Here is a 27926-nt window from a genome sequence, read left to right as displayed (position 1 = left end):
TTCTGTCATTATGGGAATCCCTTGGCTGGGGGAGAGGAGACCTCTGTGCAGCTCTAGGAGGGGTAGCTCAGAGGTCCTGACAATTGCAGTTTTAGCTGCGCAGGTTCAGAAAGGGAGACTGGAGGGGTGGGGGCAGGGAGGAGGGGTTGTATATTCTTTTTCATGTGAGTGCCACTGTTCACCTTTCCTGACTCTCCCTCTAAGGATATGTTTGTCCTGGCGGTTTCCTTTCCCTTTCTTCCCTTTCTCTTCTGCAGTGTTAGGGAAGTTTGGGTCCCTCTTGGTTTTTCTGATCTAGGTCAAAGCTCTACATCCCCTACTGACACATCCTGGATGTGGGGCTGGTTTTCCCCAGTGCACAGCCACCTCCCTTCCGTGTGACCACAGCCAGTCCCTTGCTGAGTCCTGACCATTACCTCTCCTGTCTGCACCTCGTGGGCCCAGGAATGGGTTTAGCTGTCCACTGCACTGTCCCATTTTGTGGCAGGCTGTGGGCTGTTTATTTCTTCACTTCAAATATTAAAACCTGCACCCTCCCCCTCCCCTCCAGGGAGACCTACTAAGTTATCCTTAAAATGAAATTTCTTGGAGGGGTTGAAGTGGAGCTGCCTAGTCTGAGAGATGTGGAATGGGATGTGAGACTTTTTCCCCTCTGGTTCAAACATATCACAGCTAACAAGGCCGAGAGCATCTCACGGGTCACCCTCCATGCCTGATGGGGACTGTGAATGAGCAGTGCAGTCTGATTGCCAGTGCTGGAGGTATCAGTGCCCAAAGCACACCTGTACCTGCCACTGGCTCCTGTGGGGAGAGCACAAGGTGGTACCCTGGGTGTGCATTTGCTGAGCAGATGCTGTCAGCTTCTGAGCTCACCTGGGGACCCAGGCATCACTGTGCCCAACTTGCAGAAGCCCAGAGCTGACTATTTTCTTTCTGTGTGGCCCAGAGACCTCTCCATGGAAACACACAGTCAAAGGTATTTACATCTGTGGATCTCAACCTCATCTCATTGCTGCTGTGTGGTGTGATACTCACTAGACACCTCAGCTCCTCAGGCTTTGAAGGACACATCTGAACAGAACCATCCCCTCTTCTGGAAGGACTATGAGCTAGATCGTGCTTAGCACAACTCCTCCCTTCTCCCAGCAGTTCTTTGTTTTGGAAGGGAGCAGTGGGAGAGAGCATGTAGAAATGCATTCTGCTGAGCTCCTGTGCTCTCGCTTTCCAATGCAGGATCAGCTGTGGTAGGAAGGACATGGGATGAAGAGCATCTTCCAATTCTCCCAGGCTTGCCCCTTCAGACATGAAAAAGCTGGGTAGGAGAGAAACCAGATGCTATATTAGTCCCCATTTTCCATGTGTGTGAAGTGAGAGCAGCTGTTGTACATCACAAACCTGTGCTTAGGGTGGTGATCTCTGCCTCTGGCTTCTTGGTGGCACTGTAAGTTCATCCTACAAGTGTTGCCCTTAGGAAACATTGAGGAAGCCCCAGATAATGAATCAAAGTCACAACCATAATGCTTATGTAGCTCCAGGAAGCCCCAGCAGTTCCAGTCTTTCCATGCTGTAAGGGCTCAACACTTGGAGCCTGGAGGAGTGTATGAATCAATCTCTCTATCTCTAAGTAATGTGGTGATGCCAAAAGCATAGGTTTCAAGGATATTTCTTTTTGGAAGAACTTGAATTCAGATCAAGATTTTTCAAACTGGACAAGTTTCTAAATCCAGCTGTGGTTACCTGAAGCCCTGTCATATGCAGCTATGATGGTAAGGCTCCGTTTTTCCTAATGAAGGATACACACAGTAGTTATCAAATGTCTTCAGTAGACAGACTGTTTTAACCAAAGTAATTCCAGCCTTGTGAAGGAATAGTCTGCCTTCAAACCAGGCTGCCATGAAAGCTGATAAACAGAGAGGAAGCTCAGTGACGGATTCCATTAAGGTTTTGTGTACCATACAAAACAGACCTAATTTTCCATATCGTTTGAAAGCCTTAATTGCTTACTTGCAGATGGTAAAATGATTTCCTTTTCTGATTAGTCCCAAGGTACCAATTGCTAAAACCAGATGGGAATTGAATGAGTGTGTATGGAAGGGCGGCAAAGTGTTAACTGAAAGGAGGTGCTTTGAAGGTCTACACCATCACTGTTCATCTGCCAGAAAAAAACCAATTCGGTGTTAACAGGAACCCAGGACACCCAAGTGCCTTCCATACATTACAGTTGTTTCTGATCTTGCTGCTTGAGGACATGTCTGGATGTTCATTCTCCTTGGGTGTTTTTATTATTAAGTCACAGACTGAAGATAAGAAATCCTGGCTTTTGAAGTACTGTAATCATAGAGTTTCTGGACTCTGAAAGGCCGTAGTCAGTTATTGGGGAATGCACAAGTGTTTGAACTGAACATACGAATATGGTATTTCCCATAAAATGGCTTTCCTGATACCATGGATAATTCTTGGGGCAGGCTGATGATGGATGGATGGACTTCACATTTGCCTGCCTGCAAACTATCAAAACGCTGAAATGTTTCTTCCTCATTGCACCAAGACAGGAGATCGGAGATCTGCCACTGGGATTTGTGAAAGATCCAATGAGAAAGATCCAAAGATCCATAGGAGAAACCAGAGGAGGCTTTGACCTGCATTTCTGAACTTGCTAACATGAGAGCCAGCTCTGGTCCTCCAGCGAGGCCATCCCTCTGAGACATGAGCATGGAGGGGATCGTTAGGTCCTTCTGCACACAACCTCTTTGAGTGCATTGGAGCTAGAGATCAAGCAACAACTGTGCGAGCAGCTTGAGCCAGGAACAACGCATGTGTCTGTGGACTGTTGCTATTCTGATTAGAGTCTGTAGGATCTTGTGGGAGGGTCTTGCTTTAAAAATAATGTCCACCTGAAGAAGAGAAGCATGGAATAGTTTGGGTTGGAAGGGACGTTAAAGAGCATCCAGTTCCAACCCCTCTGCCATGGGCAGGGACACCTCAGGGGCTCCAAGCCACATCCAACCTGGCCTTGAACACCTCCAGGGATGGGGCAGCCACCACTTCTCAGGGCAGCCTGTGCCTTAGCCTCCTCACGCTCACAGGAAAACATTTGTTCCTGATACCTCTTGTCAATCTCCCCTCTTTTAGCTGAAAACCATTCCCTTCATTCTGTCCCTGCAGTACCTGATAAAGACCCTCTCCCCAGCTTTCCCGTAGGCCTCTTCAGGTACTGGGGACCTTCTTCACTGAGTGCTAAGGAGCTCCTTGCACCCCGGCACCTGTTTGACAGTACCAGCCTTTCCAATACCAGCTATCAGAAAACAGAGTTTTAGAGTGTTCTTGTTCACCACCTCTCACCACCCTGTGATCAGCTTCCTGCAGTGGATTCATTGTTTACAGCTGACCACAAGCACAGGAGATCCTCCCTGGAGATTTTACCCCTGGTGCTCTGGAGCAAAAGAGCAGCTGGCTTCTCAAATTAATTCTTCTCCTGAAGTGGCTCAAGCTTGATTTAAGATAGTGCCTAAATTGGTAGCTGGCCTTTTATTATTATTTTTTTAACAGGCTTTCCAGAAATGTGTTCCTTCTGCTCTTTCACAAATTGTTTGCCTTTATACCTACCTCCTCCACCTCTTTTCAACGTACTTCTGCTATGCCTTGGACAATGCATTTTCTTCACCAGAAAAGAGCCCAGAATGGACTTGGAGCTGTTCCAGAAATTGTCTTTTTTTTTTTGTCTTTTTTTTTTTTTTTATTATGTGCTCACATTATTTTCTGCTTAATTTGAAATAAAATCTACCCATGCTAGTGTCAAAGGAAACCTGAATGTGATACGGTCTGTGCTGTAAACAGAGCACCTGGAAGTTAGATGGGAGAATTGTGATCCACCTCAAATACTCTGCAAATTTTCAGCATAAACCCAGGAAACAACTGAGCCACTCACATACAGAATTCACTCAGCAGCCCTAAAATGAAAACTCCCAGGCTCTTGAAAGGAAGAGTTTGTTGATACTTTTCCGGACCATTTTACTCAGAGAGGCCTTATGAGTTGGGCTGGTTTCTTACCATAACTACTGGGAAGTGGTGAGTCTGAGTAGAGCAAATTTCAGTGCCAGCAGAAGGGAAGAACACAGCAAGTCTCAAGACCTTGAGCTGGGCTGGGATGCAGAAGAGCCATGACTGATGTGTTGTGTCCAGCTGAATGTAGCACTTCGGATGGCCTAGCAGCCTCTGATCTTGTACATGCCTCGGTCTTGGAGCCTACTGGGTTCTGGAGCCTACTGGGTTCTTGGTACAACTTAGAGCAGTTTGAGGCTGCTCTGATCTTGATCACCAGGTTCCATGCCCCACGGGGTTATGCTAGAGTGTGCATCACAGTAGAAATATTCTTTCCCTGTTAGGTCTTGGCACATGTTACCTACAGTTGGGGTCTTCCCAGCCAAACAAAGAAACAAAGCCAAGCCTCATCACTGCACAGTCTTTCTCTCCCTGCTTAAAGGCACTCCATGACATTTTTTTTTTTGTGGATGATGTAACTAAAGTGGCTGGTACCATGGGCCATGGTCTTCCTAAATTGTGTGGGACCAGAAGACTTAAAGAGCTTTGTAAAGCAACACCCACCCATCATGTTGCAAGAGTCAGGCTGAAGGATTTCCAGATGCTGACAGACAAACAGACTCTCTGGGTTTGGGCTGACAGCGTTACATTATGTGAGAGGATGAAGGCAGAAGCCTGGAGGACCTCAGACAAAAAGTGAAAGTCAAGGAGAGAATAAAAACCAAAACAAAGCAAAAGAGAAAAGATCAACTCTTTTTTAAAACTAGTTGAGGTATGCAAATCACCAGTTTACAAAATTCTATGTTCATTTCCTAGAAGCCCATCTCCTTACCTCCTCCTTTCCTGCAGATTCCCCCAGGAAAGGTGAAAGATCCTTCTGAAGGGTTAGCCACATTGCCTGCTCCTCTGGGCTTTTCCAGAGCACCACTCAAAGAGGTAAACATCAGGCTGACCTCATACGGCTGTGGTCCCCCTTTGTAGCACAGCTTGCTCAGCTCCCTCATGGAGTCAGGAGCTCCCCATAGCTATACTGATTTGGTCAGCACAAGTTGCACCTTGCACAACCACGAGGACGTCACTGTCCCAGGGATATGCGAACTGTTTTGTTGGAAGGTGTTGCAACATCCTTGGAAATGAAGAGCCCACAGTTTTGAGCCAGGGATGAAAATCCTCACATCCTGTCCTAAATCTCCTGAACCAGCCAGGACTCATCCACTGGTTTTTGCATTCTGTTTATCTTGAGCAATAAGATCAGGTACCTCTGGGGTTCAAGTGGCCTGTCTATGCATCCTGTTCAATGTGTCTCTTTTAATGCACAAATAATTAAAGCAGACCCTTGGGAATCAACGGAGTGTGAAAGCTGATCATGCAACAGCGAGTCTCATTGAAGACAACAGTGCAGGTCCTACTGAGCTCCCACAGCTCTATTGGAGCTGTGCTGTTGTCTTCACTGAGTCAGTGGTGGGGGTTCCTGTGGTATGGACTCTACAACAAACATGCCTTGATTAGCTGCTCTGGATAAGGCCTCTGGATTTATTCTGTTTGCTTTCTTTTCTTCCCATCAGTGGTTTTGTGGAGTCCCTCCTGTTGTGGCTCTCCAGAGCCTGATCATCTGGGACTGGTCAGGGGACAATGACAGAACGGTCTTCTTTTGCAGCCCTTTGCACAAATAGCAACATGCTTGAACCATTTCTCCATTTGCTTATAGCAGTGCATTGTGTCTTTCTGCTACAGCTTCTCCTCACCCCGTTATTTGGAAGCTGCTTGTTCACATTCCTCTGTAACAGGGGTTGCATTATGAGAGCTACCAAATTTGGCATCTGTAATTAAGATCTGGGGAAGCAAAGGAAATGTGCCAACCATTGCAAGATTCAGATCAACTGGGCAGCAAAAGTTTTGCTTCCAGCAGGAGCATTATAATAATGATGTTAGTAATTAATACTAGCAAATAATAATTAACAATAATTATCACTCTGCCCTGATTCAGGGCAAAAGGTCAAAATTTCTCAATTGTCATGAATAAGTGCTCTCCAAACAACATAGAAATGGGTCATTCAAACCATTTTGGTTTGTACTTTTTGAGATGCTTTAATTGGCTGATCATCTTACTGCATTTTTTTTTTACCATGTAAATATTTAACTGCAATTCATCTTGAACCCAAGAGCAAAACTTTGTCAATGATTTTGAAATGGGGTAAGAGATAGTCTCAAGAAATTGGTCAAAACTGAAGGAACTGGACATTTTCCAGCAACAACAGAATCTGGACAGAAAAATCCCTGGCCAGTTTGATCAATGGCACTTGCAAGGAGCACATCTTCAGATGTGGCAAGTGGAAAATTGTATATTAGTTTAAATTCTCATGCCCTTGGTTAGGCACAGAGGGATGGGGTTCTCCACACAGGCCAGAGAGGGGACAACATGCTGTCTGCAAAAGGTTGGTGCAGGCTTGTACTTCCCCAAGTCTGTTCCTACAAACACAGCTTTGGCCTCTTCCCATGGCCTTTGAGGGAAGACATGTTGGGCCTCTGTGCCACCCGTGAGTAGACCAGGAAGTCCAAAGGTAACAGTTGCAGAAATAGTCCACCATCTGTGTAGTCCCTGCAAGGGCTTTCAAAGGGAGGAGAGAGAGACAGTCAAAACCTCTTGACTAGGGTCAGATGTGCAGGAGGAATCATGCCATGACCAAAGATAATCTTATGCCACTTGACCTTGGTGAGCCTTAGTTCTCAGGTATGTCCTTCAGGCCATATGCTTGGCCATTGAAGAATTGCTACCCAGACGTCCTTACCACCATCAGCACATTCTGCATGCAGAAGGGCTACTTACCATTGCTCTTCCTGTCCAGACTGAGAGACTCATGTGCCATGCACACTGGAAATTTCTTTTCTGGAAGTTACATCTGGAGCCATAGCAACAAATAACGAATAATCTTCACTGGCCTAGAAGTATGAGACAGCTAAAAAATACAAGGAACCATGAGTACTGCATGTTTTCAAAGGTCTCTTGGTCACTGTTGCTGCCAGCAGCCTCGCTTCTGAGAAATAAGAACCCAGGGACAACAGAGCGGCACATGTGCCTTGACAGCTTGGGAAATGACAGAAGGTGCTCGTGTTCACAGGAGTTTCTTTCCTGTCACTTTTCCTAGTGCTGATTCACTGGTAACTAAAGATGAAAGCCCAAGCTGTCCTAGACACAGTGAAGACAGTTATCTACTGCCTTCTGTCTAGAAAGCTCTTCTCCCCACCCACGCAGGGCTGACTGCTGAGATCTGAAGATGGGCTTTATGGTAGCTGTCATGGCTTCAAAGCATCTTTGTCACTCTTATGCTTTGCTTTTCACTTCTCAATAATTTCTTTCTCTGGGTTTTTATTTCCTTGCATCAGTTTTCATGTGATTTTCAGTCTTCCCTTGATGGCACGGAGCTTCAGTCAAACTGAAGTTCCAACCTTGGCTGACCACTTGAGGATGTGTGCCTGAGACAGTTTTAGCTCTTTTCAGACAACGTGCCCCTTTTTGGGGTGGGTAGGACATCTGCCTCATTCACTAGAACCCTTGAGATCCTTCAGCGTGCTTGCAACACTCATGAAATCTCAGATCCCAGACAAACAGGCAGCAGCTTGCAAGCTAAACTGGATACCCTTGAAGATTCTGTGTATAAGCTTGTGACTCAGTGGTGATGAATAAACTTCAAAAAGGATTAGGAAGATATCTTTTCTGGATACTCTATTTAAACCCCAGTGCAATCTCTTAAAGGTCTCTCTAAAGTCATGCTTTCCCAGGGCTGTCCTTGTGAACCTGCATCACTCACCTACTCAGGCTTGGGCTCTTTGGTTGCCAACAGGGCATCTTCTTCACTCTGTTTCCCAACACCAGCTTCCTCTGCTTCATCACAGGGAAGGTCAGCAGGCTTCATCTCCTTGGACTGGGCTTTCACAGGAGCTGGCTGGACTGGTGACATTCCTGGTGTGTCTTCCTTTCCTGTGCTTTGAGATGGACATAAAAGAAAGAGAAAAGAGATTTGCCTGACTAGATAGTCAGACTTTCAATTTCAAAAGTGACCTCGATACTGAGAAACTTTCGCATATGAGTAGGAAGCTCAGTGAAGCCTCGCACAACCCTTAAGTTCTCCCTGAGCAGTTCGAGGTGCACATATAGCCCAGCACACTCCCCCATGGAGGTGTTAGCACAGGTCCCAAAAAGCCAGTGCTGCCCAGCACAGAAAACAGGTTTGCTCACGGACAGTGAGAGTGCACCAGCTTTCTTTCTCAGTGCAAACCCAACAAAAGCAAAGGGAAACCCAAAAGGAATCAAGTGCCAAAGCCACATCAGTCAGGCAAAGCCTTCCAAAGCTTTCTTTGGTGAGAGGGACAGCTGGTGAAATGTCCTGGACATGGTCACCCTGCCTTGGAGAACTGGGAAGTACATTCTTTAGGGGAAAGATGGACAGATTTGGAGCTATGGAAGTGTTGAGGTGGAGATCAACAGTAGGTGGGATGGAGGGATCATGCAGCTTTTGATTGGCTGTAGCTTCTTCTTTGATCATTCTGGGTTCAAAGGTGTATCTGCAGGTCCCCTGTAGGCATCCAGCATTCAGACTCAGGCTACCTCTGGACTACCACCAGGCTGTCCCACAGGAGGCTGGCCTCCTCTCCGAGCCTGTGGCAGCACTGTATCAGTTTGTAAGCAGATGCCTCAGCCTTCCTCCTACAGGTGTCCACCAGGAATCAGACATCTGTGCACTAGGGGAGTGGCACCAGACATGCCCATTGCCACAGCTGGGAGATCTTTACACCTTGTCCTGCTTTGTGTCTGGCCACCTGGTTCTTCCTCAAGTCCTTCCCCAGACCTCAGCTGAATCTCACCTCTCCCTTTTGGAGAGGAGCCCTCCAGCTTGGAGAAGTCTGTATCCTTGCAGCCTGACAGGCGAGTGTACCCTTGGTCTGTACAGCTGGTGGGGCTGCTAGAGACCCTCGCACTCCCTCATATGTCATGGTTCTCGCCTTCTGGCCCAGATCCGCGTCTGTCCATGATGAGGGAGAACTATTAAAAATCAAGATTTTCTGTTTGTAATGAATAGGGAAGAATTTTCTGATTTCTACCTCTCCTCCCTAAGGGAACTAAACAGTTGCTGAAAAAACTCATTTGTGTTCCCTTGAGCAAGTAGAGAGAAGCAGGAATTTACCTCTCTTCTTGACTTTTCTTTATTGCCACTGGAGTTGCACATCTGTAATGTGCCATCTAAACATAAGCCTGTCATTAACAACAAATGCTGCCATAATTCTTGAGCTTCTTCTCCAGGCTGAAAAGAGCAAAAGACTTCAGCCACTCCTTGCACAGCTTCTCCTCTAAACCCTTCATCAACTCGGTGCCCTCATCTGGACATTCTCCAGTAGCTTTAGATTGTTTTTGTACTGTGGTGCCCAGAACAGCACCCAGTGCCCAGGGTGGGACCACTCCAGTGCAGAGCAGAAAGGGACAAACGCCTCTCATATCAAACATCAAAGCTATCCCTTCCTCACCCCCTTTGCTGTGTCCACAGACTGGGAGCAGGTGTTAGCGTACCTTTGGAAGGCATGGAAAGGTCAGATTTGCACTGCCCACATGAGGGTGGCAGTGAGCGTGTGGGACCCGGAGCTGGACGTGGATCTGCCCCACTCCAGGCCACCACATGTGCAGGTTGGGACCAGTCGTTTGACACTGTGCCGAGGCTGCTTAGGCTCTTTGCTGCCCTTCACAGCAGACCGACAGGGAGCTAAGCCATTGGCCTCTGGTCCATATCCTTTTTGCTGAGGTGTCTTTCAGTCCTTTACTTGCTAGGATCATCTGGGACCTGATGAACACTGAGCGACAATGTGATCTGGTGGGTGGCAGCTGAGAGTAAGGAAAGTCTGATGTGTATGAGGCACAGAACCTGCAGTCCAACTTACCCTGGGAAGCTGGAAGACATAAGTTAAGATGTGAGCTAGAGTTATAAAACCTTCTGAACCTCATAGGAGGGAGAGGTCAGTTGACAGGGAGGGAGTTGTGAGGCAGGCAGGTGAGAGCTGGGACTCCAAGAAAGCAAGAGATAACTTTGAGGGACTATCCCAGGAGGCCAGAAGAAAAGATGTGAAGGGAGAGAGAAGTGCCTGGGGGAGCAGCATTGATAAGTCACAGTGGAGCTCCCATCACTTTCCAGGTTCACCTACAGCTGCCTTGGGTCACAATGCAGAGTTCAACAGCTCCCACTGCACCCTGCCCACAACCCCCTGCTCCCCAAGCCGGGCTCAGCCTGGGAGCTGCTCCAAGGAGCTTACTTATGAGCTCGTGCACATGCCTTGTGGCCTCAGTCCCTAGGGCACCAGCCTTGCCACAACAATATGATGCTAATATACAAATGGTGCCCCATGAGGTGGCACATCCCAGCCCATCATGTAATGTTGGTCAAGATATCCTGAGAGAACCTCACAGCTGGGCAGCTTGTGAGGCCTGTTCAGTCCAGGTTTCTTCTCTGTCCCTTCCTCTCTGTTAACACAGAGATTCTGCTCATGCTTCTTCTCTAACTGCAACATAAGCCTTTTCCCTGGACCATCCTAGGGGTACTTCTGGGGGCAATAACAAGAAGACGCTTGCCATATACAACGCTCACTGTTGCCTGAGCAGCTGCTTACCGCTCTGTGGTGTCTCTTGCCAGTCTTGTCTAGATAGCAGCTCCAAGGAGAGTCTCTGACAGTAGCATCCAGCCCATCTGGATCTTCCTGCCAGCTGGTACTTCCAGCAGGTGAGAAGGAAAGAGGCAGGCAAAGGAGGAAAGGAGGGGTTTGGCTGGCTGCTTGGAGACCCAGGCCAAAAGTAGAGCTGGAATGCTGATGTTGCAGCGCCTGGTTAAAGCCGCGAGTAAATTTGCGCATAAAACCTTTATTTTTTCCATTCATCACAATGCACTTTTTATTTCTTACCTTAGCCTCAAGAATGGTGCCAGACATGTTCTGTGATTTCTCCCCTTTTCCCCTCCAGATGTCCAAACGGATTCTTCGGACAGAGATGTTTGGAGAAACTGCCTTTGCGATTGTACATGCCAGATTCCTAAGCAAAGTATGTTTGAAGACAAAAAAAAATGCACCACACTAATTAAAACCTCCTGGGCACAGAGTGGTCTAGTCAGGGCTGGCTCTGGTTCAGCTTGGGGCTAGGGTTTAGGGATGCAGGTAAGGGTGCAGGCTGAAAGCAGATGGATAGGAGTTGTGGAAGGGATCAGAAAGGGGCCTCAGTTCAGTCTATTTGGGTGTCATTTTGCTATCTTGTTTCTCTCTTTCTGGTTTTCTTTCTTCCGGTAGGTGTCCGATCGAATTCACAGGAGACCGGTGTCAGCATTTCGCAATGGTCAGCTTCTCCAGTATGTCTCTTTCTACTTCTCTCTCTCCCTGATTATTGTGGCTCTGTGTTGTGTCCTAAAAGCAGGTTCTTCTGTTCTCCAAGATCCCTCTTCCTGTCTTGTGCGCTCCCAGCTCTGCTTGGCCGTAAGATGAGCTGTGATCGTGTCCAAGAGGAGATCGGGGCTCTTGTTATCTCCCCATTTGCTAGAATGGGTTCTGCTTTCATTTCTGATTGAACTTATTGTTGCTTGCTCTTTTCATGCAAACTGCAAATAAGGCACAAGTTGACGTGGTGTGCTGTGTGAGAACATTTGTGTGATGAGCTGTATCTGCCAGCGTTCCTGTCTCAGGGTGGACTATGTTGTGCAGTGCAAGAGATGTACAGTTTCCCATGACTCTTGTGAGATGGGGGTGAGTCTCTCTGTACCAACTGAGGAAATCACCGGCAGGGCTATCACGAAATTTCCCCTGAGGTGAGCTTGTGATTCTGTTTCCAGAAGCAAAACCAAGTATCAGTTGCTGTTCAGGTAAGATGGTTGGAGGCTAGCTCAGAGTCAGATCCTGGAGGACACCCAGAGGGCTGGACAGGACACACATGCAAAACTGGAGCCTCTGGTGCAAACACGCATGCCAGTGGCTGCCACCATCTCAGGGCTTCTCACCCCTCACTGCCATGCAAGATATGAGCTAAGTCTGCTGACTGGGCATTTCAAGCTGTACCCCTCCTGGACAAAGAAATGTTCCTTTCACTGCTAGAGGTCAGACAGCCTTACATACAGGGTTGCGTAGAACTGTAGTGACCAATCTTTAAACCTCATATCCAGTGGATGTAAATACCCTAAACCCCTTGCATTTAGTGCTCCCTGGTTTCTAGTTCCCAGTTCCCATAGGTCTCCAGAGATGCCTTGCTTGTAGACATCATTGGCTTATTTTGTTCAATGCACATAATTTTTCCAGGTCCTTATTCAGACCCAGCACCCATAGGATCCTGCTCTGGGTAAGGACTGACCTGAAAGGAGATGCAGTTACAGAGCAGGTACTTGGTCATGGTGACTTCCTGCGTGACCTCTCCTGCCTTCATGTTGGCCCTTTGGACACCACAAATGGCTTTACAAAGTGGCTTTTTAAAAAGAGACAAAAAAAAAAAAAAAAGGCTTTAATTAGTAGGAACCAGAGAAGAAATGCCTCTCCATGATGCCTCCTTGATTGCCAGTAGCCCCTCTCCCACCGCAGTCTTCATCCTGAACTGGCGGTAGCAGTTCACACTAACTAGCAGAGACACATTAACACTCAGCTGAGAAAGGCTCCATCAGGCTCCTTCCAGAATATACAGACAAGATGCAAATGGGCTTTGTGAGGCCCTTGGGACAGCTTGATGCTTTTACATTGCCTTTTGTTCCAAATTGGCTTCTAAAGTTGAAACCGCCATTGATTTATTCTTTCAGACTAAAACATGCAAGTGAGCTCTTTTTAAAACGACAAACCAAAATGTTCTGGTTAGGTCTTTAACCTGATGCAAAAGGGTTTCCTTTCTGCTTTGAAGCCGTGGCATGAAGGACCAGTGAAGGCTGCGCTGGGATGCTCACCTGATGAGGCTGATTTGTAGCGTGTTCCATGAGGTGCTGTCCAGCAGGCTGCCCAGCTTTTGATAGGATTGAGATTCCTTCACATTTTATTCATGTGTTAGAGGAACACTGCCAACTTTAAAACCAACACATGTACATTGCCTGACCTCAATTCTGCTTTAACCACAGGATAATAAAATAAAAGCAGCCTAACAATGTAGCTTACCTGTCTGAACTTGGATAAAAATCATCTAAGAAGATGATTCATAGGTGTTTAAATCTGTTTTCACTTTCAGGTCACAGTTGGATAATATACATAGCAGGAACACTGCAGAAAAGTATGCACTGAACTTGCATTCTGAATAGGAAAAGCCTCTCACTTGAGCCTGGATGGTACAGATGCCTACTTTTTCCTTTAATCGATAATTAGGGCACAGGAGAAATTGCTGTTGCTCTATAATTCACTCAGTGCTTCATCTCATATGGGTTCTGACAGGTCAAAAGCTGAAACAGATTAAATGAGGTTCAGGCATTTCCACTGGAAATAAAATAGTGCTGTTCTGATTCACATTTTGAGAACATTGCCAGCACCTGACAGATACTTAAATAGTAAATAATGACACCTACACGGGTGTTGGTTTTAATGCATTCAGGGTATTTTAGGGTTTCAGGCCTAGATCGGAGCCTCTTGATTCTTTTCCATGAATATTAAACATTACAATATGATTTTTAGTAGCTCCATCCCAGGGCTGAGCAAGAGGCTCTGCAGAGTGAACTGAATTTAAGATACTGTTCCGAAAACACAGAGCAGATACTTTGGTGAATTTGGGCCAGAGACGGAGATGGTGCAGCATCCCAGCATCATGCCAGATGTTGTGTGTCTACCCACTGGAAAGCTTCCCATCTCACCAGTTTAAACCCTTACTCAGCTTTTACTCAAGTAAAACTCCCCGTGTTCTCTGGGAGTTCAGACTGTCTTTGTCTGGCAATAGCTCTGGAGGTTTGTTTGCCTCTGATTGTCAGAAATACCTGCCAGAACACGGCAATTATGAAGATGAAAATCAGATTACTTAGACAGGTTTTCTCGTAGGTGATGTTTCTCTGTGTTGCTGTTACAACCCTATGACCAAGTGCCTACTGCCAGCTGTTCTGGGTACATCCCCTCCTGCTTGAAAATGAAGAGGAAATGCTAAAGATGGAGTTTTTTCTATGTCTTGCTCACACTGTTGCTATTTTCTAACAGATGAGTATAGAGGAACTCACTAGGAATTGTATTATTGTGCGAGCTTGGAGTCTGTCCCAGCTCAGCCCTTGTTTGGATGAACAGCGTTTGCTTTTAGTAGGAATTCGCAGCAGCAGAATTCAAGCAAGTATCCCAGCAGTTGGTTCCTATCTGCTTACCAGGATTTTAAATTTTGGTTTGCTTTCATTGTAACGCAAATGTAACTGAAACTGTGTTGAGATATTGGAGGAAAAAAAAGTGAAGCGTGCTCAGACAGCTCCTTATCTGAGAAATGGATGCACAGTGCAAACAGACCCAGTGCTCTGGCCTGGCAAGGAACCACCCTGAGCAGAGCAGGGGGACCTGGGTGTGTCGGCTCGCTAAGCCTGCCTTTACGCTGAGCCTGCGTTAGTCTAAGCTACCATGGTCTGTTTTCTAGCAAGACCCAGACTGTAAGGAGAGCTGAGCCATTGCATTTGTTTTGCACAACCGGCGCTGTGTGTGCATAGGCGGTTGGCTCGCAGACTGACAGTAACTTACTAAGCAATACTGATGAGGGTATATGGGAGACTGATGCAGAGTAATCCCACATCCAGTAAATACGGGCAAAGTCTTACAGGGAAATGTAGAAGCTTTATCCTGTTTATAGGTCAGTTTTAACCCAGTTTGACACATGGCTTTCCCACAGTCATCAAAAGAGCAAACCTAACATAAAAAGGAAGGAAGGACAGATATCGGAGCAAACAACCGCACATTCAGTGAGCCTGAAGTATTGAAAGGTACACATCATAGAACCATAGAACCAATATAACTGAGGGACAGTGAAGCCACAGAACGCAGATGTCTCTGACTGTCTGTCCACACGCTGGTGAGAACAGGATTTTAGAATCATAGAATGTCCTGAGTTGCAAGGGGCCCAAAAGGTTCATCGAGTCCAACTCCTGTCCCTGCACAGGACACCCCAACATTCATACCCTGTGGCTGAGGGTATTGTCCAAAAGCTTTGGGAATATCGTCAGGCTTGGTGCTGTGACTGCTTCCCTGGGAGTTGTTTCAGTGCTCCACCACCCTCTGGGAGAAGAGCCTTTTCTCATATTCAACCTAATACACTCCCCCCGGCATCTTCCTTTCATCCCTCTCATCCTCATCTCATCATTCCTGCTCATTTAGGAGCAGAATGAGGCTCCTGTGATCCAAGAGGAGGCGGTTAGAGACTTGCTTGCCCAGCTAGACGCCCACAAGTCTATGGGGCCGGATGGGATCCACCCAAGAGTATTGAAGGAGCTGGCGGATGTCCTTTCCAAACCCCTATCCATCATCTTCCAGCGGTCCTGGCTGACTGGGGAAGTTCCACTAGACTGGAGGCTGGCTGATGTTGTGCCCATCTACAAGAAGGGTTGCAGAGAGGATCCGGGGAACTACAGGCCTGTCAGTCTCACCTCAGTGCCGGGGAAAGTCATGGAACAGGTAATCTTGAGTGCTATCATGAAGCACATGCAAGAGAACCGGGTGATCAGGCCCACTCAACATGGGTTTACAAAAGGCAGATCTTGCCAAACTAACCTGATCACCTTCTATGACAGAATGACTCGACTACTGGATGGGGGAAAGGCTGTGGATGTAGTCTTCTTGGACTTCCGTAAAGCCTTTGACACAGTTTCTCACAGCATTCTGCTGCAGAAACTGTCAGCCTCTGGCCTGGACAGGCGCACACTCTCCTGGGTTGAAAACTGTTTGGATGGCCCAAAGAGTGGTGGTCAATGGAGTTAACTCCAGCTGGAGGTCGGTCACAAGTGGAGTTCCTCAGGGCTCAGTACTGGTCCAGCTCTGTTCAATGTCTTTATCAATGACCTGGATGAAGGCATTGAGTGCACCCTCAGCAAGTTTGCAGATGACACTAAGCTGGGAGGAAGTGTCGATCTGCTGGAGGGTAGGGAGGCTCTGCAAAGGGATCTGAACAGGCTGGACTGCTGGGCCGAGACCAATGGGATGAGGTTTAATAAGGCCAAATGCTGGGTCCTGCACTTGGGGCACAACAACCCTATGCAGTGCTACAGACTGGGGGAAGAGTGGCTGGAGAGCTGCACGGAAGAGAAGGACCTGGGGGTGCTGGTTGACAGCCGACTGAACATGAGCCAGCAGTGTGCCCAGGTGGCCAAGAAGGCCAATGGCATCTTGGCTTGTATCAGAAATGGGGTCACCAGCAGGTCCAGGGAGGTTATTCTCCCTCTGTACTCAGCACTGGTGAGACCGCACCTCGAATACTGTGTTCAGTTCTGGGCCCCTCACCACAAGAAGGATGTTGAGGCTCTGGAGCGTGTCCAGAGAAGAGCAACGAAGCTGGTGAAGGGGCTGGAGAACAAGTCTTACGAGGAGCGGCTGAGAGAGCTGGGGTTGTTTAGCCTGGAGAAGAGGAGGCTGAGGGGAGACCTTATTACTCTCTACAACTACCTAAAAGGAGGTTGTGGAGAGGAGGGAGCTGGGCTCTTCTCCCAAGTGACAGGGGACGGGACAAGAGGGAATGGCCTGAAGCTCCATCAGGGGAGGTTCAGGTTGGATATCAGAAAAAAATTCTTCACAGAAAGAGTCATTGGGCACTGGAACAGCTGCCCAGGGAGGTGGTCGAGTCACCTTCCCTGGAGGTGTTTAAGGAAAGGGTGGATGAAGTGCTTAGGGACATGGTTTAGGGAGTGTTAGGAATGGTTGGACTCCATGATCCAGTGGGTCCTTTCCAACCTGGTGATTCTGTAATTCTGTGATCCCCTTGGGTCCTACCAATGTTCAAATCCATAGCATTAGTACCCAAGGACCATTTTGCCTTTGTGGTCAGATTTTCATGTCTGCTTACACACGTGGGTGAAAAGTTCAAGAATATCACGAAAGGGTCGGGAAGGCTTTTTGATATGAGAGCTTCTAGCAGGTACTGGAGACTCGCCAGACTGACAGCTGTCTCCTAGGTCCAGCTTCATAGGCACAACTACATCCTGCAGCTCTTGCCAGAAGACAAAGTCATGCCCCAAATCAGCCTTCCTTTTAAGAAACTTTTTTTTTTATTTATTTTAAAGCTGTGCTGGCACATGAATTTCAAAGCTGCCTGTTCTAGATCAGATCAAGAGCTAGCTCTATCTTCACTCTTCCACAAGAAACTTTCCAGATGATTGTAAAAATGTGCTGGAAATTTACTAATAAATGGCCAGGTTTTGGGCTGGATGGTTGTAAAGTTTTTGTAAAACACGTTGACAGCTATTTCACACTTGATGTGGCTGAGATACTGCAATTTAAACACCATGAGCAGTAAGATTTATACCTCACCTAACTGCACATTTGGATGTTTTTCACTTGCAGTTTATGGAATAATTTAGAAATTTAGGATGAAGTTTTATGGTTGCCTCTAAAACTTCCTCTTAATTTTGCTGTTTATTTATCTCCCAAAATAATCTCACTGATCTGGGGGACAAATGTCATACTGTTCATCTTCTTCTTTAGGGAAACATTTTCACTCTTTGTGACCCATTTAAACCTGAGGTCTGTAGCCTGCCTGTAAACATCCTAGAATAGAGCTGACATTCATATGATCAAATCTAGCATATTCTCCATTTTTACCCTGTGTTTTGTTCTTAGTTTCTTTGCAAATCTAATTTTAATTTGTAGTTGGACCCTTCCGACTGGTCTGCTTTGGAAGCACCGAGCAACTTTTTCTGCTGTCCTTTGGGAGAGCAGGCTTTCTCTTCAGCTTTGGACTGCCCTAAGAGTTGTTATTCAGACATTAAATGCCTTTTTCGAAGGGTAGGCAGCTACTTTTGTTGCATGGTACTAAATGTAGTCATGTGGAAACATGTAAGAGAAGAGCTTGAGCTGACAAATCAAGAGTCTTGCAGTAGCAGACTATCAAGTCGGTTTTCCTTGCAATGGATGCTGGTACGAAAGCATATCCTGAGTTCCCAGCTTGATATGTGTCCCAGAGCTTCTGAACTGTACCCATCGAAAGTTCAGTGTGATGCATGTAGCTCTTGATCGGTTTGCTGTGTGGCAGGACATTTCCTTTGCACAGGAATTACAGATTCCTTCCAACAGCAGGTAATGAAAACAGGTATTTCCAAGATGAGACCCACCGTCTGTTCTTGAGCATTCGCTGCTCTGTTACTGGATGTGATCTGTCTAAGGATCACAGCAGCGATTCCTGCCCTATCATCACACATTTCCTGTAGATTTGATGTCTGGGTCTTCCTATCAGTCATTCTTTCCAAGGAAATTGCTTTCATAGAGCCCTTCCAGCCAGAAAAGCATAAACTGTTTCTACTTGCAGTGTCTGTACCAGGCTCTCTGGGCAGGAAACGGAATTGCATGTTCCCACAGTGGCACACAAACTGGCTCCAATGCTGCCAACTAAGCTGGTGTGGAAGAAGAGCAGTGTAAGTGTATCAGATGAGAGGCTTCTTATTTTTCTGAGGAGCAGTCCCATTTGATCTGAAGGCACTGGGCTCCAGCAGGAGCAGTGTTTGTTGTCACCTTGCCATGCAAAAGTGACTCTTCTGGCAGTGGGGGTTTTGACACTAGCTCCTCACACTGAGGTGACATCCCTGTGAGCGGATGGCTAAATGTACCACTTCAAGCTCTTCTGAGGACTATCTGAATGTCAGCTTTCTGTTCACTTCACTTCACTTCACTTCACTTCACTTCACTTCACTTCACTTCACTTCACTTCACTTCTTCAGCGGTAGTTTCCTACCTCTTGATTGAGAAATGAAAATGGCAAGTAGAAGAATTCCTGTTTTCTTTACCTACCGTTCTGTTTCCCCCATCACCTCTTACTTATCTGAACCGTAAAATAATATTTAACAGCATTTTAAGTTCCACCAGCATTCTGCAGCTTCCTTCCAATGACACGATAACCGCTGACCACTTAATGACAGGGTGATGACAACACCATGGGTAATTACAGCGCATTTGTGGTTTATCATAACAGTGTTATTCCTCTCCCCTGAACTGCAGCACAGGTTACATTTTGAGATCTCCTAAAGTTAACTGCACGCTAAGGCACAGCAGCTTGGTTGTTGTTACTTGACACCGAAAAAATAATTTTTATTGATACAGCACTGGACAATCTGAATATCTGTGCAGTTTATGGAAAGTTTAGAGACTTTGTGTACTTGGAGATCCCATATATTAGAATCATGGAATGGTTTGGGTTGGAAGGGGCCTTAAAGCCCATCCAGTCCCACCCCTTGAAATGGGCAGGGACACCTCCCACTGGATTCGGGGCTCCAAGCCCCATCCAACGTGTCCTTGAACACCTCCAGGGATGGGGCAGCCACCACTGCTCTGGGCAGCCTGGGCCAGGACCTCCCCTCCTCTCACAGCAAAATATTTCTCCCTAAGATCTCATCTCAATCTCCCCTCTTTCAGCTGCAAACCATTCCTCTTCATCCTGTCCCTGCCCTCCCTCATCAAGAGCCCCTTCCCGGCTTTCCTAGAGCCCCTTTCAGTACTGGAAGCTGCTTTAAAGTCTCTCCACAGCCTTCTCTTCTCCAGGCTGAACAACCCCAACTCTCTCAGCCTCTCCTCGTACAGGAGGTGCTCCAGCCCTCGGATCATCTTCGTGGCCTCCTCTGGACTCATTCCAGCAGCTCCATGTCCTTCCTGTGCTGAGGACTCCAGAAGGGGATGCAGGGCTTCTGGTAGGGTCTCACCAGGGTGGAGCAGAGGGGCAGAATTCCCTCCCTCCCACTGCTGGTCCCACTGCTTTGGATGCAGCCCAGGACATGGTTGGTTTCTGTGCTGCGAGCACCCATTTCTGGCTCATGTTGATCTTGTCAGCGCCCAGCACCCCAAGTCCTTCTCCTCAGGTCTGCTCCCAATCCATTCTCTGCCCAGCCTGGATTTGTGCTTGGGATTGTCCTGACACAGGACCTTGCCCTTGGCCTTGTGGAACTCCATGAGGTTCTCACAGCCTCACTTCTGCAGCTTGTCCAGGTCCCTCTGGATCCATCCATTCCCTCCAGCATGTCAACCGCACTGCTTGGTGTCATTGGCAAACTTGAGCCCACTCTCTTATTGCTCAGCCCTTAACATGAGCCGGGTCTCCTTTCTCCCCAGCATCACGGGACTGTCTTGCGTTTCTCCCCGTTCCCCTGTTGGAAGCCTGGACCAGAGTGCTGCAACTATTACTCTTGTCAGCACAATTTATTATCAATGGTCTAACTTGTTGGTCCCCAGATGTTAATTCTCCCTTTGTTTTGTGCCTTGGATCTCTGTGGCTCTGATAGCCACATGGGGGACCCACGCATGTTTGGGAGGGGAATAACGCATGTGGTACCTAAACATCTTAATGAGCTTCTTTGGCAACCTGAAGTCCATGTGAGCACAGGCCCGGTTTACACAGCTGTTTGCTAATGCTTTCATCCTTCTTAATAATCCTATAAATCTGAGTGCATCTTGTCTTGAGGTGTTACCCCTATTAGGATACTTTAGATTAAATGGTTTTGTCTGGTCATCATTTAAAATGGGTAAAATACATTACAGAGAAAAACAGCCACAAAGTCATTGTGGATTAAGCATGTGTAGGACTTTGTCTTCTGATAGGAAAAACTATCCAGTACAAAATTCATGACAGTGGGAACACAGAATTCCTCCTCTACTGGGATGGTAGCACCCAAATCTAACTGATTTTTTTCTTTCAGTCCGCTTCAGTTGAACATCAGCTTCTGGGGGACTGGAGGGTAAGGTCCATGCATCGCTGGACTCTTCAGCAGAGCCTGCCTTGAACAGCTGAGTGGTACCAGTCTAGGTGGTGGGATCTCACCTGAATCCCATGCAGATGTGGTGCTGCTGGGACCAAGAGTGTGAAAATGAAATATTTTTTGTCATCTCTCATGTTTTTTTCTCATTTTTCCCTTCCTCAACTTGCCCATGCTTACTGCCTTTCTCAGTGTTTTTCCTGGGATCATCTCTGTAGCTTCTGGATTGTAGCACATTGTATAATATTGAATAGTCTTTTCTTTAGAGAATATACAAGCCCTCAAAATCCCAGACTACTCTTGAGCTGTCTCCTCCTTCACTGTCCCAGCACACAGGGCAATACCTGCCCAGGCTGGGAGGAGCTCCTGAGCAGAGGAAGGGGAACGGGGCTCCCTGTTCAACGTGTTCAGTTGTGGGAGATACAGAAGCAATGCCTATAGCTACAAGTGGCTGATGTTTTGTTTCCTTGCTTTCAAAGGCTTTTTGTGCTGGGACAGCTTTTCTGTGTATCATCGAACAACGGATTTGCTTTATTATTAGTAGTATAGAGTCATAGAATCATAGAGGTTGGAAAAGACCTCCAAGATCATCCAGTCCATAGCCCGTTCCCCAAACCCACCATGTCTGCATGGATTTTGAACCCTCCCAGGATGAGACTCCACCACTGGCCCTACCCTCTTCCAATGCTTCACCACTCTTTTGATAAAGGAATTTCTCCTAATATCCAATTTGAGGCCATTTCTTCTTATCTCATTACTTGAGAGAAGACACCAGCACTCACCTCACTCCAACGTCCTTTCACAGAGCTGTAGTGAGCAATTAAGTCTGATCGACTATGTAAGAGGAGTGATAACAGAGGAGCGAAAAAAAAGGTCTGATGGAAATTTTAGTAGCTCCACATGACTGAAATAATTCCTTTGCTCTTTGAAAGAAATCAGCTTGTCAACTTTCCCTGAAGGAAATCTTAGAGCACGGCTTTGCATATCCTACTGAGTACCTTAATAGTGGCATCAAGGCTGACAGCGAGGGGAAAAAGATCGGGAGATGAGAGTTTGAGAGAGTGTGGAATGATGGTAGAGAAGTGTTGTTGAGTAGCCGTGGACATCAGGTGCTGGAGCATAGTCTGGGGTAAAGCTTCCCCTCTCCGCAAAGCTGCCGATTGGGTCAGAGGCATAGGCAGGCATGTGCACTTCAGCCACGGCATGGCTGCATGGTTTCTCTGCTCCCCCCAGAACCTGTAACTAAGATCCAGTGAGCCAGCTGGCTATATCTGCTCCATGGGGTTGGAGAGCCAAAAGAAACTGCAGTTCTGTTGTGAGTGGGACAGTGGGAAGGCTATGGTTCCTCAGGTCCTGACCACCACTTCTGTTTGCGCGGGCATTTCTTAGTTTGCGAAAGAACATGAACATTTTCTGCATTGCATCCATTTGTAGCTGTAGATGTTGCAGCAAATCCTGGAACGGGGAGGGAAGGTGGCAGCATGGGCAATATGCGGCTGTCAAATGATCAATAGCTTAGATATAGGGTTGAAATTTAATGTATCTCTACACACATTTGTCATGGAGTCAAGTGAAACACCATGTGCAGTGGTAGCACGCCTAGGAAAAAATAAAGGCTGGGCATGATAGCCCAGAGGTTTAGGATGAAGGTGTTGTGCCCAGTTCTCTGCTGCCCACCACGTTGTGTCTGTGTCACTGAAATGTGTACAAAATGACCTTGAAATGCATGGCAGAGTTTGCCATTCCTATTGCCATTCAATGTGAGCTGTGAAGCACAGAGCAGCCAGGTTTTATGGCCTTTAAATGATACAAAATTGAAAAAACCTAACCCCTACACAACTCTGCCCCCACCCCAAGCCCCATTGATTAGAAGAGAAGAACCTGCTTATTTGCATGTCCCATAACGATCAGTGCTGATTTCCTCCCACTCAAATTTGTAACAGCATTGCAAGAGAAAACCAATGTTTCTGCACACCAGAGAGCAGTTCCTGTAGAAAACACAGCAAATCCATCTCCAGCTGCAAGTAATTGTGTGTGTGATGACTGGGAAGAGCAGAGCTCCCTTTTGTGTACAGGGATGAGTTTGGAGAACTTCAATGTTTATGTAAGAAAAACTGTATTTAGATGAGGTCAGTACCAGGAAAATCACTAAAATTCAGGATACCTGGCTTGGATAATGATGTTACTGATTCATTGGGTAAACACTACCGTGCTTAGCGCTTACTCTGCAAGTCAAGCCACAATCTGACGTGGTAACGAATCTGATTCTGAAAGCAGATGCTCCAATTTGTGCTTTTTTCTGCATGCTTTGTGTTTTTAGAACAACGCAGAAATTCAGCAGGAGTTCAATTTGGAAGATCCCAGACTTGAGAGGAACTTTTGGAGCAATTTGCATTTGTAGATCTGCAAGGGATTCATTGTCTTGCCTGGATAATGGATTCATTGTCTTGCCTGGATAACGGATCCCTTGCAGCATCAGGTTGGACAGGAGAGCTGGACCACCCGGAGCCGTGCTCGCACAGCTGGTGCAGTGGCTGGTGATGCACAGGCAGTGCTACCAGAAGACGCTGTGCATCCCAGAGCAGACTCAGGGTCGTGGGCAGCAGCACCATCCTGGCTGCCCTCTGAGCCCCATGCGAGCTCTCCCACATCCATCTGCCCAGCACTCAGGCAGCGAGAGATGTGCAAAACTCTGCAGGGCACGTTTTGCCTGCAGAAAGTGAGTGAAGGGGTTTGAGTGGTTCATGCAGTCGCTGTGTGTTTTGACCTGTCAGGAGTTGTTTCAGAACAAGTATACCTTTTTTTTTTTTTTTTCCCTGTCTTAACTGTGAATTCCATATCAGGTACTAACAAACATGGCTCATCTCAAAAGAATTCATAATTAACTAAAAGAATTCATAATTAACCTCCACTGGAATTTGTTTGGGTCTCTCTTTACATAAGATGTAAGCTCCGGTGGGAATTGGGAATGCTCTGAAGCAGACACTGTCTTCTGTGTAAGTGCTGCTGAGCTACAGACAAGCTAACCTGCTGTAACTGCAGTGTATGTGTGTTTGCATATTAGAGATCGCTGACAGACCTGTTTTTCTTTTTCTCTTTCTCTTCCTTGTCTTCTTTCTGCATTGGCAGAGCATCTTGGATTTGAATTAAAGGGTATGGAACAACCATTCATTTATTAATCAGAAGCCATTAAGAGCTGCCCACATTATATTTATGGCTTTAATGGGATGATTAAAAAATCAGCTATTCTGTTCTCTTCCCTGGCACCAAGATAGATATTTGGATTAAAAATAAAACAAAAGAAAGAAAAACATCAAATCTACAAAAATGCAGGTGTATTTTTAGCAGCACTTTTTTCTTTGTCTCAAGCAGCAGCTGGGTGTGTGTGGCGTGACTGGGCTGTTACAACTGCCATACGTCTCCTCATTCCACATGCTTCTGTGTATCGAACCGACAAGCTGCAGTTTATGTCCATCCAAAAGGCTGCCAGCAGGCACCGCTTGGGAGCAGGCAGGCACTCCAGGAACAGGGAGGCAAGTTTTAGGAAGATCAGGGCTTCTTCGGTAATTGCCATCCTAAATGCACGAACCTCCACAGGACCCTAGAAAGGGTCAGGATGGGCTTTGCCTTCTCTGCTTCCAAAGCTGAACTGCTTTTTGCTGGTTTTGACCAGGAGGAAATTGTTCTAGAGTGAGCCTAGAAAGCAGTTAGCCCAGGGAAGTCAGCAGTGTCCCCTGGGAGCTGAGCATGAAGGTGGTGAGCTGAAGTTTGGAAAAACGCTGCAGCAACCTAAATATCCCCCTTGGGCAATATCCTGCTCCTACCCAGCTGCTCAGTCACATTATTTATCTGCCGTTCTCCTCAGTCTGTTTTTAGAAAAACAGATCAAGAATATCTTGAGTAAGTGCTTGGGAAATCAAATCCCTGAGGCCAGGTTTCCCTGGACCACCCAGACCAGCCGCAGGGAGGGGTTGTTCAGACGGGAGCAAAGAGATTTATCTTTATCACTTAACTTAAAACCACTGACCTGGCAATGTCAGCCAGAACAAATCTTCAGATGAAGATGCTTCAATTCCCTTTGATAGACGCGTGGGGACAACAGTCTTTCATGTCTGGATCCCTGAGGTGGAGGGACATGCACTAACTGATGCTGGAGGAACTAGTCTCCTCTGGTTTTTGCATTCCTGGCCCACTGGGATTGGTTGTGACCCCCAGCAGTGTTTCCCTGCTGCAGAAAATGTGCATTTTGTGGTCAGATGTTGCAGAGAAAGTGGTGCTGCTAATACCAATACACTTAAATAAACTTTCAAACTGAGGATTTTTGACATCCCTTTTTTGTTGACCTTTTGTCCTTTTCCTCATCCATCTCAATGTCATCACAGAACCGCACACATCCCGTTCCCAGTCTCCAGTCGTCTCTTCTCTGTCATCCGTCTCTCACTCTCATGCGTTGCTGTGACGCCCATGGCTGGACTGTGATTCTGTCGGCATTACGTGGCACCACATGGTTTGTTCATAGTGTTTGCTGCTGTAGTGTGACGATGCTGCTGATGAAGACGTGGTGTTTGTAGTGCATACAGACACAAATGGATGAGTCCCGCTCCAGGATCTTACTTTATGAAATACAAAATTGTAGTGTGCATTCTCCTATTTTCTGTCTGTAGAGTTGGTTTTGTGCAACACAAAGATACTGTGTTATCGAGCATCAACTTTATTGAGATGTTAGGAGCCCAGTGAAATTACTGTCATTTAATGTTTAGTTTTGCAGCAGTGACACCAGCTTCACCCTTCAGTGCTTCACACAACAGAGCTGTCAGCACAAGGCAGAGAGGCGAAATCTGCATTTCTGATGAACTGAAACATTCTCCATACAGTACGGGTGGAGGTTCAGGACAGTCAGAAAGTTGGGATCCCATCCTGACACCATCACCAGAGCAGAGGCTGGGATTAGTGCCTTGGGTGAAAAATTTTGTCATGTGGGTCATAGAGAAGAACAAAATAAAAGCCCTAGTTCTGATAGCTTTGCTCTTTCTCCCTTCTCAATTCAAAGGGAACGTTGAAAGGGAACAATTTATGCTTGGGAAAACAGTCTTCTTAGCAAAAAGCGTAGCTGGTGGAAAATCCTTGAAAAAACTGGCTCGATGGATGGGTCCATGGTCGACATTGACCTGCCCAGCCTTTTTTTTTTGTTTGTTTGTTTGTTTCTTAAAAGTAGTTTTTGCTTTGTAGTAGCAAAATTCTCTGCTGGTGGCATCCACAACCAGGACATAATCCTAGCTGGTTTTCCTGGTTCAGATAAAGTCTCTGAAGCTACCTGTCTTAAGGAAAGAGCTGTAGGGCTGGAGTCCAGGTCCCAGGGGTATGCAAGAGCAAGAAAACTTGTCTGCCATGGTTGCTGATGCCTGGAATAGGGCATCCGTGCAAGTGACACATGTCTCTGAAGGATGTGTTTTACCCTAGGGTGAGTTCTTCCCCCATGCCAGCTCCACCTGGTTCCTTGTAGTAAAACGTGAGGAACAGAAGGTCAGCCAGCACCCTAACTCTGCTCTATGAGCAGGTCACAGGCTGTGCAGGCTCTGAGGAGGTGCAGCCGTCTGGTGAAGCTGCTGCATCACAGTAACATTCAGCCCTGTCATTCCTGGCCAACTCTACCATGGAGCTGGAGTATGGGAGAGTCTCAGCTGCCCACCTCCTGAGTGACTGGTGGGGTGTTTTATTCCTGGCAGCTCCACCAACACTCTGAACACCTCATGAAGCCAAAGGCCAGTGCACAAACTAATGGATGCAAGTGTATTTCTTTAAGCTGTACCTTGTCAGCACAGGCACGAAGCTGTCCCTGCTGGTTGTGTTTTGCATCTTCATGTCAGGGCTGTCACACTCAGCCCATGATTTAGTAAATATTTCTTTGTTCTCGTTTTGAGAGTTAGCAAGAGATAAACACTTTTTTCTTAGCACTTATTTTTTCCTTCCAAAAATGCTTTTTCCTTCCTAACATGACAACTGAAATTATCTAAATATTCCATTATCTGCAATGTTTCATTGCTTCCCCCCTCCCTTTTTGCTAAAGTCTCATCCCAGGGGTTTCTGGGACCAGCCCTGTTTCTCTTCTGGTTTTGTATTTCATTGTTTGGGAATATCATATAGGCTATTCAAGGTGTTTAGCGTGGCACAGTGATCCATGCCAAGCCCAGCAACCATGGCAGGAGTTTCATTGCCTAATCTATATGGAAAATATGTCAATGAATATTAAAGACGGCAGAGACCCCAATGACTTTAACACATAGTATGGGGCCACAAGGATGTGATTCATAACTGCCGAACTAAAATGTTCCTGGCAGCTGTTCACTGCATCCTTCTCTCAGCCATCCAGCTGGAGAACCAAACTGCCTCTGCTGATCCCAGTGGGGACTATTGAATGTCAGTGAGAGGAGCATCTGCTCTGGTGTAGCCACAGAGAAAGAGGGGTCCTTGGCATACGATGCCTGCGTAGGTGCAGTTCAGTCATGCTGCAGGTGATGTCCCAGTATTTCCTTGGGGCTTTGATTAATTTGAATGAATTGTCACTTCCAGCATGGTCTGTGTTTTGATGCCAGCGACTGACTTCTCTGGTTTGAAAGGTGGTCCATGACAAATGATGATATCTGGGAGAAACAGCGGCATGCTGCTTGAATTTAGTGTGTGCATCTGATTTACCTGGTGCGATGGAATTAATTGCTTCCTAGGGTTTCATTAAAAATCCATAACTGTAATTGGTTACTGTATTTTATTTACTCCACTCCCTTTTGTTGTCTATCACTTTTCCATCCTCATTCTGCTTTTTGACTGTTTTAGGATGTCGCTTTCAGCACCTACATGCTTTGGGGTCTGTTGCTCGGTGGTTTCTAGCACTCTGCTGAGCTCCAGGGCATGCAGCCGCTGCAAGGCAAAGGCATTCTGAGTCCGTCAGAGCAGGGAGCCTGTGATGAGAGCATTAAGGGCTTGCATGTCTGTGGTGAGTGGGGGATG

At 46.7% G+C, this 27926-nt stretch overlaps 1 protein-coding gene across 3 annotated transcripts in view; it reads left to right on the top strand.

The window, feature by feature from the left end:
- Window positions 1-27926, top strand: part of NRG2 (neuregulin 2) — a 182371-nt gene that overhangs the window by 144221 nt on the left and 10224 nt on the right. For 2 of the 3 annotated variants that reach the window (XM_054079472.1, XM_009555906.2), the window contains 2 exons: window positions 11359-11417; window positions 24051-24074. In XM_054079472.1, coding sequence (XP_053935447.1) covers window positions 11359-11417; window positions 24051-24074 — 83 coding nt within the window. The remainder of the gene's footprint in view (window positions 1-11358; window positions 11418-24050; window positions 24075-27926) is intronic. The other variant, XM_054079471.1, reaches the window with a different exon arrangement.

The sequence above is a fragment of the Cuculus canorus genome, chromosome 14 (assembly GCF_017976375.1).
Source record: "Cuculus canorus isolate bCucCan1 chromosome 14, bCucCan1.pri, whole genome shotgun sequence".
NCBI classification, from domain to species: Eukaryota; Metazoa; Chordata; class Aves; order Cuculiformes; family Cuculidae; genus Cuculus; species Cuculus canorus.
This window is presented reverse-complemented; position numbering and strand designations above follow the sequence as displayed.